Here is a 20,823-nt window from a genome sequence, read left to right as displayed (position 1 = left end):
TAAACCAGGTATTAGGAAGGAAGCAAATAAGGAGCTGAGAAAGAATAGTGCTAGGGAAACTGCACTGGATGGAGAAGTAAGGAAAGGCCTCTCTGAAGAACTAAAATTTTAAAACAGGAAGAAAAAGCTAATCAGGGTATGAATAGGGTGACCATTCCAGGGAGAGGGGCTTATAGGTGCAAAAAGGCCTGAGGTACAAAAGGTTTTAGCACCAAGGAACTAAAACATCAGTGCGACTGGATTAAAGTGAGTTAAGAGTGAATGGCTGCAATGCAGGACTGGAGAGAGACTGTGGACCAGACTGCCCGACTGAGACTGTATTCTAAGGGCAATGGAAGTTTTCAGCAAACGAGCAGCATGACCTGGCTTACACCTCATCATGACCAATGTTGCCACTGCATGGAGAAAGACTCCAAAATTAAAGGCTGCTATAGATGTCTAAGCAAGATAAAACAATTCCTGAGCAGCAAAACTTTAAAGAAATAGACAAAAAGATTACATATGGGGGTGAAAGCAAGGAAAGTCAAAGATGACTCGCATCTAGTGACTATTTATATGTCTTGCTTGTTTTGTTTTGCCTCAGAATAATATAAGCATCACACAATGCACTGCTGGCACATGTGGGAATCTTGTCTATAGGACAATAGGACATCATCTCCCTCCCTCTTTATCTGTGTCTGTGTGTGTGTACTGTACGTGTACATACACACACACAGTTTATATATATATATATATATATATATATATATATATATATACACACACACACACACACACACACACACACACACACACCCGTATGTAACTCAAACATTCTAGATTCAAGAATAACAGACTGTATATATGGTTGTTCTTGAAAGACAATATGGAATATATTAGGTAGATACTTCACTAAGTGAGTTTTGTCCTAAGAATTTTATTATCACTTGGTGTCAGAACTTGCGGCTTCCCAAAAATCAAGATTACATTTCTTTTTACCTCTGGGTGAAGCAATTCTGACTTTCAAGTAGAACTGCACCAAGATAAACCAACTACTAATCTATCTAGTCTCCATGATAAGCATCAGAGAAAATAATGGCAATTTCTAAGAGAACCTTCATGTCAAAATGGATCACTCAGACCAAATATCTTAAAGGCATATTACAGTGTTACTTAATGGGCAACATGAAAAAAATAAACACAAAATGCAAACCTACAAACAATATCCTTAGGCTCAATGAACAATTTGTTCCTTAACAACTGTGCCTCCACAGAACCCCTCAGAAACCTAGCATATAACATAAAGCAGCAACCCCCAGGAACTGTGAAGTGCCCTGCCTATTTCACATGCTGTACTCAAACTGGCCTTCAAATGCCACAGAGAGCAACAGTCTTCTGTGGTTGACAGATATTCAGACTCAGCTTTCTGATCTGTTCATTCCTAATTACCTGAGTATTGTCACTACTTCCTAAAAAGCTGGTACATAATTATCATCTTAAAATCCCTTGGCCCATATGTCTACGTGAATCTCCTTTTCAATATCAACAGAGATGATATACTCTTCTTCTTAAATTGCAGATAGATAGATGACTTACAAAAGAGAAAAACAGATCACAAGTGCATTGGGAAGAGTCCTCTGATATTGATTCAAGTCTCACCAAAAACAGACAGTAAAAAAAAAAAAAAAAAACAAGCTGGAGTAATTTATTTGGAAGAGGGTATTATCTTTTGTTCCTCCAAAGTATTGACTGTGGGCTTTTTATATGCATTTCAAGGACTATGCTCAAAACTGACCCAATAGTTTTGGTTGCTACTTGAAGGATCCCTTCCAGAAAGACTTTCCCTTGGCATTCCAGTGGAAAGTTCCTAACTTTATTCCCCTGCCCTCTGTTACCTTCTAAGTCTCACATTTATTCCAACATCTTTTCTGTTTAGTGGTCCATCTCCAAATTCTCCTCCAAACTCCAATCTGTAACTCATTGGCCCAATTGTATGACTTCTCTCACATGGTACTTCTCTAGATTCCTAAGCCACCTGCTCAGTTCCAGGGGTGATACTGTCAAAAATTCACAACACTGCACTTCACACCCTCTTTAATTTAACTCTATAAATTCACTTTTCAACACCCCTGAGCTGTTCATTCTAATTTGGCCTGTCATCACCTGCAACGACTGAACTCGATCTTTATCTATGCCACCCATAATGCATTTTATTACAGGGTCCGTATTTCTGCAACTGTAGCAAAGAAATGAAGAATGCACAGAGCTCTGCCAACAAGAAAAGCTGTCACTGTGTAACTCCTGTTGGGGAATCTCCCAAAATTGGCATGTGTTTCTGCTGCACATATTCATTCTCACTTCAGCCACAAGGCTATCCGTGCAGCCAAATATTCCCCACATTAAAAAAAAAAAGCAACATAAACATATGCCTTAAACACACAGTTCACTCTATCACCAGAGTCTAGCGGTATGCTTTGACCTCCTGCTATTCTCTTCTTCATTACATTTTTACACAATGCATGACTTCTACTATGTTCAACATTTCAAGAGCTGTGTCATCTATGTTCTTCTCTGAGTGATAGGATGCTTCTCCACTATTCCTTTTCAAATCATTGACCTAGCCAACCATTTAGTTAAATGTCATCTACAGCTTTGACATTTGTAAAGATATAAATACACACACACACACACACACACACACACACACGCATACACTCTCATCTTAACCTACTGTCTCAATGCAACCTATTTCTAAGCAGGTGTAATAAATCCAAAAAGTTATTTTAAGAGTTTACAGTCACTGTTGAACACCATCAGTAACAGTCTGCCCTATTTCACTTGTCCAAAATGTAGAATACACAACTATGCCTAAACTCTGTCAGATCTTTTTTGACCAACTCAGAATCTTCTAGATGACTTGATAAATCTACCAGCACAAGAAAAGCATCTCCAAAGACATTCACCTTTAGAGCAGACATATTATTAGCTGCAGGATTCTAGACAGGGTCTTTCCCAAGGATGGGCAGGAAAGCAGAGGGAGGCACCAAGCCCCAAAGAGTACTCACTGAGAGGTTTTAGGATGCTGCTGCTGGATTCATCAGCGTTTTCCACATCTGATTTGTCAGAGTAGTTCTCAGAGATTCTCTCTTTTTCCTTCTTTTCTTTGTGCTCTGTCTTTCTCTTGTGACGTCTTCTTCTCCTGTAGCTCTTGGGCACATGGACCCCAATATAGATGGTATGATGGCCTAAAGAAAGTACACAAACACTAGTCATTCTAAATCATATTCTCTGCTGCATACAAATCACACAAGATCCACAGGCCAGATAAATGGTCTATGAACTCAATGTTACTATTCTATATTTGACTAACTCAAACTGGAAAAACTGAATTTTTTCCCCATTTTTAGTTAGTCGCAGTGTGTGATTCAACCTGTTGAGTAGCATTAGAATTCTCTGAAGATGTGCTCCAGCTCTGTCCAGATAGATGGCTTTTGTTGAAGAAAACCAAAGAATACCCAACTAGAAATCAGGAATCCTTGATTCTGGCCATACCTCTGCCACACACTAGCTCTATGACCTTCAGCATGTTTCTTAACCACTGTGGGCCTCAAACTCATCATTTAGATAAGGAGAGGCTTGCACTGGGAACCCGTCGAGGCCTTTCTGGTTCTAACTTCCATGACACTGTGATTATTTTGACTGGATGCTGGAAAAGAAGCTGTTGGGGCTGCAAAAATAAAGATCTAACTCCAAGTTCAAAAAGTCATCTTGCTGAGGATAAACTTTTACAGTATAAATTCTTTTTTTTTTTTCTTTTTTACCCAATCAGCAGAACAGAGACTTAGAATTGGGACAAACTGAGAAAAATAAGACATACTTGGAGAGAAGATTTTAGAAATACTCAAATGTTCACACTAGGAAACAGCTAAAATGAATGTCAGCTACAGTGCCATTCTCATTTTTCTTTTTTCGTTTCCAAAAGTTTCTAAAAACTGGTTGTTGCAATGATAAAAATAAACTCGGCCCATCAAAAAATTGCCTTGAAGAGAAGGGCATGAGGAAAAAAGATTGTGAAGTGCTTTCAGTTCTCTAGATGGAAGGAGCTGCAAAACTGACAAGAGGTATTATTTTTATAAAATCTGATAAGACAAAAAAAAGGGAACTCGAAGTTCCACATCTTTAAAAAAAAAAAGTTGGGAAACTTTTACTTTCACTTTATATACAGCATAACTTCTGAATGTGGGAATGATCATTTCAGAAGTGTGTACACACTTTTAACTGAAAATTATATTGGATTATCTCATCTGTGGGTTTCATTTCCCATTTCTGGAATTACTCCTTGATGACACTTTACAATGCCACAGATTATCTCACATACCACCATGTGCATGAAGTATTCCCATGTCAATTGCTGTGAACGGCTCTCCATGGTAACTCATCAAGCATATCTAAAAACACCATAATCCACGAGGCTATTCCATTCAATTGGCAAGGTCAAAAGAATTATGTGCTGTTTCAAGAAAGAGTCCAGCTAAGGGATGGAGAACCCTAAGTGAATGGGTCAGTGTTCAAAAGAAAATATGTGATACTTGGAATAATGAATTTGCAAGCAAGTCTCCATGAAACAGAGCCCCCACCCCAACACTCACAGAAACACAGCAACTTGTTACTATAAAGCACAGTGACATTCTCCCCACAGAATGTGTGCCAATGAGAAATGTATCATGTCTAACCATTTGTAAGCAAATTGTTCTCATGGGAAAGCTATATTATACTAGGAAGTAGGAAATGTCTCAGAAACAATGTGAATTAAAAAACAGTGTCAATTGTTTCCTGCCTCCAGTTACTGAGGGATTCCTGCAGCTTTATCTCAAGTCTCAACAATACAAGTAATCAAGCCAACCCATTTCTTCAGTAAATCAAACACTGAAAGTTGGGTTGCCTTCATTCAGGAATTAGGAAAACATTTACACACACACACACAAAAAAAAATTAAGAGGTAGAAAATCTTTCTCAAAATTTATCTCATTAAATATTTTCTATACTTTATTAAATAATGGCAACCCAACAAAAAAAATGGTAATTAAGTTACATTAGTCACATTGACATTATACATAAACACGTAACATATTTATCCAAATTCCTTGCTGTACATTTGATCGAGTCATTTACAAGGCAGTTTACAAGGGCTGACAAGATTTTAAGGTAAGAATTCCAACTATGAAGCACTGTTGTCAACCTAACAAAAGAGTCACGGTGATTCAGAGTGAGCCTTCAATTCTGGAAAGGGATGTACCTTAGTGCTTGTGGTTCAGTTCACTTTGTCATCACAGGCACCCTCCCTGTGGCAGATTCACCTTGTTCCCATCTCCTCCTCCCACACTTTCCCTGAGAATATTAAGTAATCTCAGCAGATGTGATGCTGTACTCCAGAGAGTTATGGCACTATGACACCTGGCTACCCAGTAGAGACAGGAGTTCCTTTCAAGAGATCCCAAATTTCAGGGTTTTTTTTTTTAATATTTGTTTTTTTAGTTGTAGTTGGACACAATACCTTTATTTTATTTATTTATTTTATGTGGTGCTGAGAATTGAACCCAGAGCCTCGAATGTGCTAGGCGAGTGCCCTACCACTGAGCCACAATCCTGGCCCCAGGCATTTTTTTAATCAGTGTTATTGAAGTATAATTTAGAAACCATAAGATTCATTCATCTTAAGCATGTAATTCAATGATTTTAATATATTTACAGAGTTGTGCGACCAGCACCACAATCCAATTTTAGAATCTTTCTACCAGTCCAAAAAGATCCCTCATGGTCATCTTCAGTCATTCCCTATTCCCACTCCTAACCCATATGACCGTTCTTAGGCATTTTTTATACTCTCTAGTGATGGCCTCTATGAAGTCAGAATCCCCTACCTCACATGGATATAAACTTTTTATGGGTAACCTTACAGCATGGCAAAATCAAATATTCCCTGTGAGAAAGATAATTGACCTTCCAGGAATTTCCAGAGGAAATCATGAGACTGAGCTAAGATTCAAAATATGCAGCGTATTCCTTCTCCTCCCATATATCATGGAACTAAAATTTCCTCTTCAATCTTGCATTCAAGCAGAGGAGAGGAACATGGTTCTGGGGTTAAAAAGACCTTTATATCAGTATGGAGATTCCTTAAGAGACTAAGAATGGAACAACCACACAACCCAGATACTCCACGCCTGAGTATTTATCCTTAAGAATTAAAGACAGCATACTCTAGTGATATATGCATATCCAAGTTTATGGCCACACAATTCACAACAGCCAAACAATGGAACTTGCCTGGGTGTCCATAAACGGATGAATGGATAAATAATATGTGGTAGATATGCACAATGGAGTTTTAGTCAGCCAAGAAAAAGAACTAAAGTATGATATTTGCAGGGAAATGGATACAACTTCAGAGCATATGTTAAATGAAATAAACGAGACTCAAAAAGTCAAGGGTCATGTGTTTTCCCTCATATGTGGAAGCCAGAGGGGAAAAGGGGGGAAAGAAGGCAAGGGAATCTCATGAAAATATAAGATAGATCAGTAGAGTAGAGAAAGAGGCCAGGGGGAAGGAGGAGGGGAAGGGAAAGGGGAAGTCCTAGGAAATAAAATTGACCAAATTATGTTACATGCATGTACGAATATGTAACAATGAATCCCACTACTGTGTATAATTATAATGCACCAATAAGACAACCGGGCATGGTGGCGCACTCCTGTAATCCCAGCAACTCAGGAGGCTGAGATAGGAGGATGGCAATTTCAAAGTCAGTCTCAGCAATGGCAAGGTGCTTAGCAACTCAGTGAGACCCTGTCTCTAAATAAAATACAAAATAGGTCTGGGGTGTGGCTCAGAGGTTGAGTGCCCCTGAGTTCAATCCCTGGTACACCCCCGCACAAACAAAAAAAATGTCCCAATAAAAAACAATGTTATGAAAAGAAGATCTTTAGGAGCTCAGGGACAGTAAGTACCTCCTGCTTCATCAATTACTTTCTCAATTGCTCTCCACTCACATTTTTGCCCATGAGAGGAAAGAGCAAGACAGCCTTGCTTTGGTGGGTGGAGTAAAGTAGGCATGCTTTCTCAAAGTAATGACCAAATATTTAGTAAGCCGTATGTGCCAAATAACAAAAACACTGAAAGTAAAATGAGCAGAGATGGAAGCATTCTTACTGCCCCCACAGAATACCTGTCGTCTAAATAACAGGAGCAGCATTCCTGCCGAAGATATACTCTTGTTGATGAGAATATCATAGGTGGATCTCAGTATTTATTTTCATTAAAGTAACTTTACCTGTCTCGAAGAAATGTCATGAAGATTAATGGCTATTTTTAAATTATAACTCAAAAAAATGACTGCAAGCTCTTAAGGGAACCACAAAGGTTGACGGTGTGGTATTGTTTTACATGTAAAAAAGAAAAGAAGCAACTTGACAGATAGGCTTTCTGATCCCATAGGAATCTGAAAAATAGTAAGATGCTCAAAGAATCAAGGATAGTTACTCTGCCTCTTGTAAGGAAATTTTTAGGCTTAAAAAAAAAAGAAAAGAAAGAAAAATCTCTGCTTAGAAATTTCAGGAAAAGCTGCTTCCAAAGATAATGAAAAAAGAAAGAGGAAAACTTTTTAAAAACAGCTATCACTCCTAAGGAAGACATTATTGTTTAACATGTTATTAAAATAATGGTCTCATTATTGCTACTCAAACTATAAAGTAAAACCAGTGGAACCCACATCAGACAGCATTCATGCAGGTGTGCTGGCAAAGGGCATTTTGGCCTGCACTTGGCAGGAGACCCAACATCCTGCATTTAAATAAGTGCCCTACAAGCCTTTCTCTGACAGATGGTGTGAGTTCCCAATAAACTCGCAATGCCTCAGAAGTGTCTCACAATCCACACCACAGCCAGTACTACAGGGGAAAAAAAAAAAGTGGCTTTCCTGGTTATCTCTGACTGTCAGAAATAATCACTACATGATTCCCGCTTCTTCTCATCTTTACCTGCTCCACCCTAGTTATAAGTAGGAAGCACTGTAAAGCCATCATATCCAATTCTCCAGATTCCTGAAATATGTCTAATCTGAGTATATACCTCCAAAAGCTGATACAATGTTTTCTGGCAAACAGAAAACTCTTAACACTTAGTGACCCTGTAGCCATCCAAGTTAAGGTGGTTTTTCTCAAATTTACCCATTTTGCTACCAAGGATGATTTAGAACTTGGAAGAATTGAATCCCTGGAGGCAAAAACTTAAAAATTCACCAGTCAACTTAAAAATTCTATAGATGACTTGGCGGCTGACAACAAGTCTCTTTATGCAGGATGGATTCATGAGCTCCTTTCTGGTAAACATGTTGCTGTGTTCACTGTACATACAGAATACAGCAACCATCTAAGAAATGCTTGTGAGCATGCCAGGAACTACTCCATGTTCTGTATCTCTCACTTCATGCCATCATGCTATCATCCCCTCTGTACAGCTGCAGGAAGCAAGACTGGAGAAAATCAAGGCTGTTGCCACTAGCTAACCAAGTGTCTTCTCCATAAAACCCCACAGGAGAAATACTCTCAGGTGTTAGTAACAAGCAGAGCTCCGTATCTCATCACCATTTTGACAGGATTTTTTGGTAATTCATTTGACATTTATACTATAAATCTTGTAACTGTTTGTTTCCTTACTCATGTTTACTGCTAGAAAGGGAAGAGACAAACATCAGGCTAACTTCAGTGGGTATATAGTTTTATGACATGAATTTTACACACTAATCTCCCTCTTCCAATTTTTCAACTATAATTTTCACTTCACTCTAGGCCTTTTTGAAAAAGACAGCTAGAAAAATTTTTTAACTTGAGATTTCAGAACTATGTTCTAGCTAAAGGATCACAAAAGGACAGGTAAAATGTTTGCTCAGAAATCTACCTTTCCCCACCTCCAGCCATCCCCATCTTCTCTCCCCCGCCTCCCACATACATCTCTAATTAAACACTGAGGGATGGGCTGGGGTTGTGGCTCAAGCGGTAGCGCGCTCGCCTGGCATGCGTGCGGCCCGGGTTCAATCCTCAGCACCACATACCAACAAAGATGTTGTGTCCGCCGAAAACTAAAAAATAAATATTAAACACTGAGGGATGTTCCAAATATGGTCTTTATCTACATTATTGTTCCTTCTATAATAAACTGGATTTCTGTTTCTCTCCAGTTCAAAACAAAGATTCCTCAAGACATGTCACTTCACATCATTCTTTCAGAACTAATCTGCAATATTCCTAAAATATAAGATAAACACTACATTTCCCTGGTATATTTAGCATAACCTGGATTTATGCCATGATGCCTAAAATGCATTATAGATATTGCCAAGAGGAACAGAGAGGAACCAGAACTAGAGATTTGCTATTATTTTTAATTATTGAAACAAAAATGAAAGAGTTAGTTAGCAGAGATCCTAGAAGATAGAACATAAAAAGATGCTGCAAAGACTTACTACCTAGACCAGAAAGCTCAGTTAAAAGTACATGCATAAGGGGCTGGGGATGTGGCTCAAGCGGTAGCGCGCTCGCCTGGCATGCGTGCAGCCCAGGTTCGATCCTCAGCACCACATACAAACAAAGATGTTGTGTCCGCCGAAAACTAAAAAATAAATATTAAAAAATTCTCTCAAAAAAAAAAAAAAGTACATGCATAAGAACCTAGAATTGGGCCGGGGTTGTAGCTCAGTAATAGAGCAATTGCCTCACATGTGTGAGGCCCTGGGTTCAATTCTCAGCACCACATAAAAATAAATAAAAAGATATTTTTTAAAAAAAGAACCTAGAATATAACATCAAGTCCAGACACCATGTAGGCTGTGTGTTTGGCACTTTATATAATAAGAAATAGACCAATATGTAGGCCAATATATATAATTCTAAATATTAAATAATGAAATAGAAATAATTGGTTAGTTTATTATTTACAAACCCCTAAGAGTGTCCATCAGCAGCTATGATAAGATATAATCAAAGCTGCATTGATAATTTTATGGGGCATAAATACCAGCTCATGAAAAGAAAACTGCCTTCAAAAGGCATGGTGTAATTTTGCAGTTAACAGGGGGTAAGCCAGTCCATTATGAAACATGTATATGAGGGTCCTTACTTTAAATACATACTATTGCTCAGGACAAGGGATGGCTTCTATTTTTATATTTTGGATAAGGGCCACTTTCTACATAGAAAAAAAATAATGCATATGATTATTGATAGATAATTACATATTATATATTTTGGTTTATTTATAGATCATTTCAAATACTGATGAGTAATTTATTTTAATTTCAATGCTATCAACTACACTTATTGTCAGGCATGCAAGCAAATAAATAATAAAAGTCAACTTAAAAAAAAAAACAAAAAACTTTTCTTCCCACTGAACTGCATGGTAATTTTGTACACTGAAACCCTCCCAGAAATCCTCAAGGCACCTGAGGTTCCACAAGCAAGACTGATAAGAAATCTCAACTTGTTACCTGGTATTTACTGAGCACAGCACTTTTAATATGTAATATTTGATGATGCTGATGACAATCTCTAGGCAAGGACAAACAGCTGCAGAGAAAACCTCTCAAGGGGGAGGCCAGCTTGGGGTGGGGTTAGACTCCTGTCATTTAGCTCAGAAAACGTGTGTATTTGCCTTTCAAGTGTTTATTTTAGCAAAAGAGTTCTAATCATACTCTTCAGGTAAAGGTGAGAGCCCCACAACCACATACTAAGATGGTTTCCGTTGCAGTTTCCATTATTAATGGTTGATAATAGAGGCAAAATCTGGCTGGCATCATAAGAAGTCTGAATTAGTATTTTTAAAGAAACATAATTCCATTATGTATGGCGAACATAAATTATTTAAAAATAAGTTACCGAAAAACAAGAATCCCCACTTAAAGGTACTTTAGGAACCTGCTCTAATTAATAAACAGAACTGAAAAGCAGCTTACCCTATAAAACTGCAGTTCCTGAAGTCTTTGTAATGTAAAAAGTTCATTCTCCAAGTAATTTTAATTTTGCTCTAGCAAAATCTTTTATGTCCCTATCTATAAATATAAAAATACATCTGTACCTATATACTTATATCTGCATAGAGAGCTAGATATAATTTTCATAAACAATCTGAATGAAAAGTACCTCTTTCTGTGTCTGGTACACAAAGGTGCTCCATAAATGTTGATTCCATTTCTTCCTTCCTTTGCTAAGGGAAAGTCAAAGAGCACTATTTTTCCTTTTTTCCACCCACCACAAGCTCTGGTGATAACTTGTGAACTTAGTACTCCAGAATGTTCACTCTGAGCAGGACAAAACCACATTTTAACTTGTCCCTTAGTTGGCTATTTTAGCCACTGTACAGAGTTTAACCATTCAACAGAAGGAACACCTTCCATAACCTCAATTTCCCCTCAACCCCACCCAGAAGCAAGTGCCTGGCAATCCCCAAGAAAAGCTTTGGGCAGTTTCTCAGAGCTCTCACACAGTCCTATATCCAGAAACCAGGTTTGTTGGTCCTGTATTTTGACTGAAACCAGGTTTGTTAGTCCTTTAACTTGACTGATGAGAACACAGTAGGGACAAAAGACCTGGAAAGGCCAGGTTAAGCGGGACAGCAGAAAGAGGGAACAGGAGCCATCCAATAGGAAGAAGGAACCCTCCACTTACACTCACACCCCAAAGCCCCAAAACAGTAGCTGAATTTTAATGTGAAGTACATATGCAGACAAAATTTACCTGTGCACCAAATACAGAAAACTAACAGTTTCCATTTATTTTTCTTGTGGTCAACATTTGCACAAATAAATGGGAAATAGAGTTGGAAGACACAAAACAATGGTTAATCCAATGGTCATTGATAACTGGATTTGCAATTGCAGCCCTAGAGTCCACTTAGACACACAAATGCACACATTCATACTCTCATTCCACACACATTGTCCATTTCTGAACCTTTATGGCTTCTCTTTTTGCAGTGGACTAAACCCTGGCTGGGCAATAGGAAGAATAGTCTTTAGTTGCTATAGACAAATAATCCATAATATAGTTAATGCACTCATGGGTGATCACATATAAAATATCTAATGTTAGTCCATATAATTCCCTCCCCTCACATTCTGTATGTAGGTAAATGAGATGCAGATAATGCTATGGGGCTGAAGCAGTCACCAAAAACTAGGGGAAATGCTGCAAGAGACATGTTAATCTTATTAAGACCAATCCCAAGATCTTCATGCCTAAAGTTTTCTACCTATACCCAGAAAAAAAGGGGGACTACATTCACCTACACAGCAGTACATAATCATACTTTTAGAGTTGAAATGATGAATTCTCTTCATTTTCACCCTGTTTACTTTCCAGTGAACCAACTAAAGCCAAATAACCAGTTAATGACATACAGAGACAAAGAGTATTCTTGGTGCTCCTAAAAATATCACCCTTCCTTCCCACTTTCCCACTACCATGGTATCAATTCCACACTCACCCCTCCCAACCTCCATTGTCTGCAAAAGTAGTCAAATAATAATAACAACAATAATAAATTTTCTTTAAGGTAGTAATTACCTAGTAGGGAAAAAGAAAGCTCAGTGATTCTCTGGAAATGTTTGTGTCCTATATCCCATGATGACAGGCTTGAATCCACATAAAGATGGTCTGATGGAGACATCTGTCTTCCCACTTATTACCTGGAGTCATTCAAATGATGGCCAATCAGATTGTGTGGTCATTCTCTCACCTTTCCAAAAGCCCTTCCAACACCTTTTGTTCTTCTCCTTTCAGTTCCTTCCACCTCCTAATCTTTCCATTGCATCTTCTCATTCTCATTCATGTCCACGTCTAAATTCCTTTCACTCCACAGAGAGTACAGACCTCAAGTACACTCTTTGGGAATAAGCACTGCCCCAGGAAAGCCCTTGTCCTAGTTACTACATCTGCTACCAGTGTTACCTGGATCAAATCCCTTTTAGCTTCTCCAGGCTCATCTATCCATCTGTAAGGAAGAACATTAAACTAGATTTTCTCTAAGATCCTTTCTAGTTCTAAAAATTCTATAATAAGTCCAAACATTTTAACTGGTCAGATGTAATGAGGCACATAGAAGGAAAGGCTAAAAGTTTTCTACCATCATCTCAAAAGTCTCTTCCAACTTCTCATAATGATAATTTTTATCTTGGGCACTCTTTAACTCACTCAAATTGACTCCCATCTCACCATGCCACTTGCATTGCTAAGAAAGACCACCAATCTCACCTTCTACCAAATCCAAGGGCTCCTATTTGGTACTCATCTTACCTGACTTCCCAGCAGCTTTCAGCATTGTTGGTCCCTAGATCCTTTGTAAAAGCTCTCTTCCTTTGGCCTCAGATACTTCACCCTCTTCCCAGTTTTCCATCTATTTCTACGTCTGCTCCTTAGTCTCTAAATGTTGGCACTTGCGGTCCAGTCCTCTTTTCATTCTGTTCTCTCACTCTGGATAATGTCACCCACTCCTATGACTATAAATGTAGCTATGTGCCTAGGACTCTCAGATTTCCATCCCCATCCCTGGCCTGTCTTTTCAGCTCCAGCCTGTATAGCCAATTACCTACTCCATCGTCCTATCTGGATATCATGACTTCAGACAGAACATATTTAAAAGGCTGAACTCCTATCATCCTCCACCGCTCTTCCTCCAGTGTTCCTCTTACAAAATGTTAGATGATCTCCCAAATTTCTCAGAGCAGAAATCCAGAAAAAGCCATTCCCATCCATTGCCCATCCACCCATCTGTAAATCCAAGTGATTCAACCCATTTTTCTCCATCTCTTTCGTCTCTACATTTGTCCTACACAAAATCATCTCAGTTGAATCTTGGCAATGGTCTCCTCAATTTTAACATTGCTTCCTAGGATGTTCTCTCCATCCAGCAGTCAAAGAAATCTTTCTTAGGAACACAAATTTTGTCTTGTCATTTCTTTGCTTAAAAACCCTGTAAGCAATGGTTTTCCAGTTGTGCTCAATATAATCCTAAATCTTTAGCATGATTAAAGGCCACAAGTCATCTAGGACAAACCCACTCCAGGCCACTCTCTCTCTGTTCATGTGATTCAGCCACATTAACCTTTCTGTTTCTCCAATGGGCCTATCTCCTTCTCAACTCTGGGTCTTCACATGTGTGCCAAGAATGCATCCCTCATTATTCTTCTAATTCCTGTTCATCCTTTAGGTCTCAATTTAATATTACTCTAAGGAAGATATATTTCCCCTCATGTAAATTCACCCACATACATGATACAATCTCTAAATTGTCTTATCAACTAAGTTTATGTCCTTACATAATGGCTGGCTTGTTTGGCTGAATATTAGTTGTGGCCCTAATTGGAATATATTTTTTACATTCAATGATACATGTAAGCCCCATTTAAAAAAAAACATATTAGAGCTTAATCATGCAACTTTTCTTGCCATTTTGATAAGCTTAAAAGAAAAAAAAGCATCAACATTGAGTTAGATTAAGTTTATACAAGTCAGGAAAAGTGATCAACAAATTTGTTGATTACCAGGTATCAATACTTCAGCTTTAGTCTGAAAGTGTTCTGCAGTCACAGCAACCACTGGTGAGACATGGATGAATTATATCCAGATAGATAATATCCAAAGTCCCACAGGATTCATCCTGGGGAATTCAATGTCTTTACTTATATTCGTAGCAATACTAGAAGATGGAGGTGTAACATTTCTCTGTGCACATGCATACACACACACACACAAAAAAAAAAAAAAAGCCCAGATTCAGAAGTTAATTGCAAAGTTATTGCAAATATCAAAGTATTTTTCAGGTATCACCCAAGAATTCATAGAGCATCGCTAGTAGGAGCATAATGAAATAGACTATTAACTGCACCTTGCACAAAGTAACCATAATCAGAGGAGGATGACTTGCCTCATGTCGCCCAGAAAGACAATGGCAGAGCCAGGAATAGAAATAGGTCCTGAGACTCTTGTTACACCACCATGTTCTCTAAGTCACAGGACAGCCTGAATAAAAAGCAAGTGAAACCTGAACAATCAGATACTGATCTAATTTGCCAAATACATGCATCTATTGGATTCAATTACGAGCTTTCATTCTAAATCAAGGACATTTTCTTTATTTTGCAGTAAAGATAGAATTTCTTGTTGAAAATTTAATCAACTGGGGGTTTGGGTGATGACTTAACCAATTTATAAATACATAACTCTGGCCCTTAACACTGATTTATTGGCCAATATCACTAAAATCCAAAACCTATTTTATTTTCAGGAGTTCTGGCCTGGTAAAAGTTATTGAGCATCCCACTATAAAAATATTCATTAAAATAATATCTGACAAAGCTTAAGCAAAGTCTGTTCTCCTTTCAAAATCAAAAGATAGGTGAGCATATTGGATACTGCACTTAGGAAAGCTGCCTTCTGATTCTAACTCTACGGAAAGGTAAAAACAATTAACCTGATTTAAAAGCTTTTTCAGCTATTCAGAGAAAGGAATTATTTAAGTCACCTATACTGCTGATTCAATGGATGTCACTCATCACCCTCACTACCTTCACCTTTCATCCCACCTGGCAATCAGCAGCCTCAGAGATACAATGTTCAGAACCTCCCATGAACCCCTGGCACAGCAGGCTCTCACCTCAAACCTCACTATCAGCCAAAAAAGTAAGATAAAAAAATAAAATAAAATAAAAGCTCACTACAGCAACAAGAGGGCCTTAGCTGATCTTTATTCTGTTCTCACTCTGCTCACCCTCATCAGGCCCAATTTTCAATTCCCCCCAATGATTTTGAATTTTGTGATGATAAAAATGGGGAGATATTTAGCTCAGGCTAGAATATATAGAATTATTTCTATACTGTTGCATAATCCCATTTAATTGGCACTTAAATTACATAATACCCAGTAGGGAACAGAATTATTCTAGTCTATGCTGCAGAGGGGGTAAAATGTGCATGTTTATAGACATACACATGTATTAGACTCCTCTATCCTTACCAATGGTACAACATTACACACTTGAGTCTGTTTTGCAGAAGAAATAATACTGCAGCCTTTGTTAGACAGTGAGCCAGCATTTGTATTTCACCCTGTACACAATCACACCTTAATAGACCTCTTCTTGGGAAAGGAGACTATTTAACAAATTAAGGGCAACAGATATATCAGAGCAACCTAACCATGAAAATTATATCTTATATCCAAGCGTACAGAGAATCAGACTGCACTTGAAGAGAAGCAGACAATAGTCCCTGGGAAATTTCACTTGACCATTCTGGCTTGACCTTTCCAATTCAGGAAGCAGTAGGTAAGCATGATTAGGAAGGTAAAGGATAGTTATTGAGAGAAATGAATTAAGCAAGTTGAAAGAAAGAAAGAAAAAATTATTTAAGCCAATTAGAATTTTTTAGATTAGTAATAATCAATGAAAATCATGGACAAATCTGTCTCAATCAGAAAGAGTGAAGAATGGTTGAAGAATGGTATAGTACAAAGTATTCCTACTCCTAACACCAAGTACAGAAGAAACACTGGTTTTGGTAATTATCAAGAGTTCTATGGTGAGTGGCATGTTCCACTGCTCCCATTTTACAAAGAGAAAGAAACCCAAAATCTAAGCTATAACTTGCTTCCTTCATTTATGCAACGATTCATCCAGAGTAAAGCTTTAAACTTTTATTTCTCATACCAATGCTTAGCCATTTTGCTTCAACAACACATGAATAAAACAAATGGTAGACACTTCCAAAAGTAAATATAAAACAATATGTCTCACTAGTCTGACCAGATAAGAAGCTTCTAAAAAGAAACTCAACCTACAGATAAAATTTTTGCAAATGAATCATTTCAGAATTTCTGGATCCTTGTAAAACACAATCCAAGTATCATGTTCAATTTGTTATGGCTTATTGCCATAAAAGAATGTTGACACTTAGGACAGAAAGTGGCTTCAGGAGGGCTTTAGACCCACTGTATTAACAGAGAATTCTCTGCAATTAGAAAACTCTGGGAAGTGATGATGTCTAGTTCCCATTTCAAAAACCCATAGAACTGTCATCAGATTTCCTTAAAGGGGAAGAAATCTATATATACATATTTAACTTCACTGACGCAGCAGAAGGTGTCAGGCAGCTACAGAGCTAAGTGCTGCAGCCTTGAGGACCTCTGGCTAGCATTCAGCTTAGGCCGCAAGGAAAAAGAAACAGGGAGCTGGGAAAGGTCTGTAAGGACTCAAGCTGCTCTGAGAAAACCAAGTTGCCACTCAAATACCAACCTTTAAACACCTCACTGGGTTTCTTTTAAAGTTTTCCAGTGTGTGGATGCATTATTTCTTTTAAGAAGGCTTTTCCTTCTGCAGTATTTGCCCAAGTGTTTCCTCTGTACACACTGTTTCTGAGCAATTAGAGTGAACGGCAGAGAAGAGGTCAGCAAAATGCAACCGGACACTTATATCCACAGCTCAGAATAGCCCCAACCCCAAGTCGGCCCCTCCCTTCCCATCCGATAGGTTTTCATTCACTCCTTCTCAGCAATTACATTTTGGACCACTGTAATTATTAACAAATGCCTACCAAGGCCACACTTTTCCTTTAGAATACTACCTCCAATGCAAAAGAGTAGATCATCCTAAAACCCTTAAACAAAAAAATAGGTTTAAGTCATTATGATTTCATATCAGTTAAATGTTGACCTCCAAAAAGACAAAAGCCATCATTTCATCTTTTTAGTCTCTCTCTTCAAAAGCTAGAGCAGAAGGGCTGGGGCTGGGGCTCAGTGGCAGAGCGCTTGCCTAGCCTGTGTGAGGCACCGGGTTCAATCCTGAGCACCACATTAAAATAAATAAATAAAATAAAATAAGCGAGTAAACACATGCTGTCCATAAAATGGGGTTGGGAGGGAGAGCAAGGGAGGAAGATTACCTCTAGATAGGGAATAGGGGTGGGAGGGAAAGGGGAGAATGGGAATAGCAACAATAGTGGAAGGAGACGGTCATCATTGCACAAAATTCATGTATGAAGATGTGAATTTGGTGTCAACATATCTTATATACAAACAGAGATTTGATAAATTGTGGTATAAAGGTGTATTAAGAATTGCAATGCAAAAAAATTATAAACGTGATGTACTCCTCTATTGGTTTTTTTAAATTTTTTTTTTATTGGTTGTTCACAACATTACAAAGCTCTTGACATATCATATTTCATACATTAGATTCAAGTGGGTTATGAACTCCCATTTTTACCCCAAATACAGATTGCAGAATCACATCAGTTACACATCCACATTTTTACATAATGCCATATTAGTAATTGTTGTATTCTGCTACCTTTCCTATCCTCTACTATCCCCCCTCCCCTCCCCTCCCATCTTCTCTCTCTACCCCATCTCACAATCCTCTATTGTGATGTATGTAAGAAATTTTAAAAAAAGCTAGAGCAAAACAACAAAAGAGGATAAAGCAGTGGTGTCTTCAGAGTTTCTTTTTCTTATCAATATAAATATATTTATATAAATATAAATATATAATGATAATGATCTTTGTGAAATCAAACAGAAGTAATACCAAGGATAAGATCATTAGAGACTATATCATCATCTCCTTTGATAAAAGTACTAAGAGAACTAAGTTTCTAACTAAAAACTTAAAGATTTAAGAGGATTATATAAATTCTAGATATGCTTTATTTAACTTATTCGTTCTTTTAACAAATATTTAGTATCTACTCTATCCCAAGCCCTGTCCTACTTTTTTTCTTTTATTTCCCAAAAAAAAAAACCCTTCTGTAAACTCCACACATTTGCAAAAATGCTCCCTCTCTTAGTGACCCTCAGTAGATGGTAGAATTTGTAGCATTATTTTTCCATGCGGACAGGTGGGAGCATACTTCCTGTTGGACTCAGTTTTGAAGGGAAACCATCATGAGGTAGCATAACAGCTTTAAGAGACCGCCGATCAGGCTTCAGGAATGGAGACACATTTCAGACCATATTGTCTTTCTGTGCTTTATGTTTCCTGAGTTGCTGTTTGGAGTTGATTTAAGAGGCCCCTCCTCATGAAGTCAAAGCTGCCAAGGTCCCTGGGGAGTTACCTAGCCTTGCAGAGCCAAGGCCTTATCTCAAAGGATAAGGTGGAGTTTGCTCTTTTCCCCTATTGCGAAATTTGAGAATATTAAGTAATCTGTTTATATCACACAGATCCAAAATCCAAGCTGACTTTGTAAAGAATAAAATATCCATAGGATTTCCTCCAGTTTGCAAATAGCTACCTGGGATTCTTGCTTCCTGTCTCAATCTTGGCTCACCCAACCAAACCTGGCAATTTCCCCATCTGTGTTTGAAATGAGTGGCTGTCCTTCATGGTCAACATTTCTGGGTCATTCCAGTAATGTTAATTTGTCATCTACAGACAAATTCTCTAGAAGCACCTGGGAAGAAGTGGGAGCTTTTGGTACAGAAACAAATATTAATATCTGAAATGCCAAAATGTTAAATAAACTAATACAGTCCCTTCCCAAAATGTTCACTTTATAAAATCATACATAAGGTAACCAATAAAAGGAACAAACAAAAAAGAATTCAATTTATTTTAAAGATTAAAATGGGCACTTGGTTTCCTTTTTAGAGAATATACCTCTAAGCCATTAACACATGAGGGAAATTATATGAAAACAAGGTTTAGGTCTTTAAATATACACCACATAGATAAATTCATTATTGAAACAAAAGATGACTCCTCTTCTGACTCACTCTATTCTTACTGAGTTTTGCAAATGATGGTTTTTCTATTGAGTTTTGAGAATGTGGATTAAGTGTCATGCCACCCACTGAGAACAGAGTTGAACAAGGTGAACTCTCAGTCTCTCTCCCCTTCTCAGAACTACAGAATTAGACGGAACTAGGAGAGAGCATCAGGCTGAGCTGATGCTAAGAAGTATTTTTAATGCATAAACATCCAAAGTAATAGAACTATTGGACATTCATCACATAAATAATCACTTAATGAAAATACATCTTATTTTTGCAGATTACTAAAAAAAAATGAAGTTTTAAGTTTACTTTTTTCCAAGTATGCTGCAATATACTTTAATTATTTTTATCCTAGAAGCAAGGGAAATAATTACTTAGATAAAATAACTACTAGTATTTGAAAATATACACCTAAGGTGTTCCAACTCCTTGTCTTTTGAATTCCTGATTCTTTAACTGGAGCATTCACTTCTGCCTTAAATGTACCAGAAACAAAGATTTTCAGAATCCAGATAACTCTTTGCTTTCTTTCAAACACAACCTTCTTTATACAATCAAAATATGAGATAGATTCATTAGAAAAACACCCCCCTTTATGTGTGATTCTTTGTCAAAAGTCTAGACAACAAAGTCACTTGTTTCTTAGCTCTCAACCACTGGAACCACAGATATGCCATCAAAACTATGTGCTTTTCAACTTCACCTAGAGCCATTATAAAACATGAGTCCTTCCACTTCCATCAGATGAAGACAGATGCGAAAAGGGGAGGGTCAAATAGAAATGAACTGTTCCCAATTGTTGTATCAAGACTTCTACTTAGGAGTGCCTCCATTCTTGGAAGTTCTGTACCAAATGCTAACACCAAAAGCAACAATCATCCTACTTGGGCCTCAGGATTTCAACAACAGGCAACTAAGTGTGCCCTGAAAGAAATGTAATGAGCCCCAGGCACCAATCAATGAAAGATACCTTTAATATAGAGACCTTATAAGAATGAGAAAATGCACAAAATTCATGTGGCAAGTTT

General features: G+C 37.8%; 1 protein-coding gene across 8 annotated transcripts in view; it reads right to left on the bottom strand.

Moving 5' to 3' along the window:
* SLC4A4 (solute carrier family 4 member 4) overlaps positions 1–20,823 on the bottom strand; it is a gene marked incomplete at its 5' end in the record, with an annotated part of 343,701 nt that overhangs the window by 277,798 nt on the left and 45,080 nt on the right. For all 8 annotated transcript variants that reach the window (XM_081303368.1, XM_081303374.1, XM_081303369.1 and 5 more), the window contains one exon: positions 3,045–3,224. In XM_081303368.1, coding sequence (XP_081159494.1) covers positions 3,045–3,224 — 180 coding nt within the window. The remainder of the gene's footprint in view (positions 1–3,044; positions 3,225–20,823) is intronic.

Source organism: Spermophilus citellus, assembly GCF_964194105.1.
Source record: "Spermophilus citellus genome assembly, chromosome: 8".
Classification (NCBI taxonomy): Eukaryota; Metazoa; Chordata; class Mammalia; order Rodentia; family Sciuridae; genus Spermophilus; species Spermophilus citellus.
Note: the sequence above shows the minus strand (reverse complement) of the source record. Positions and strands in the feature narration are given on the sequence as shown.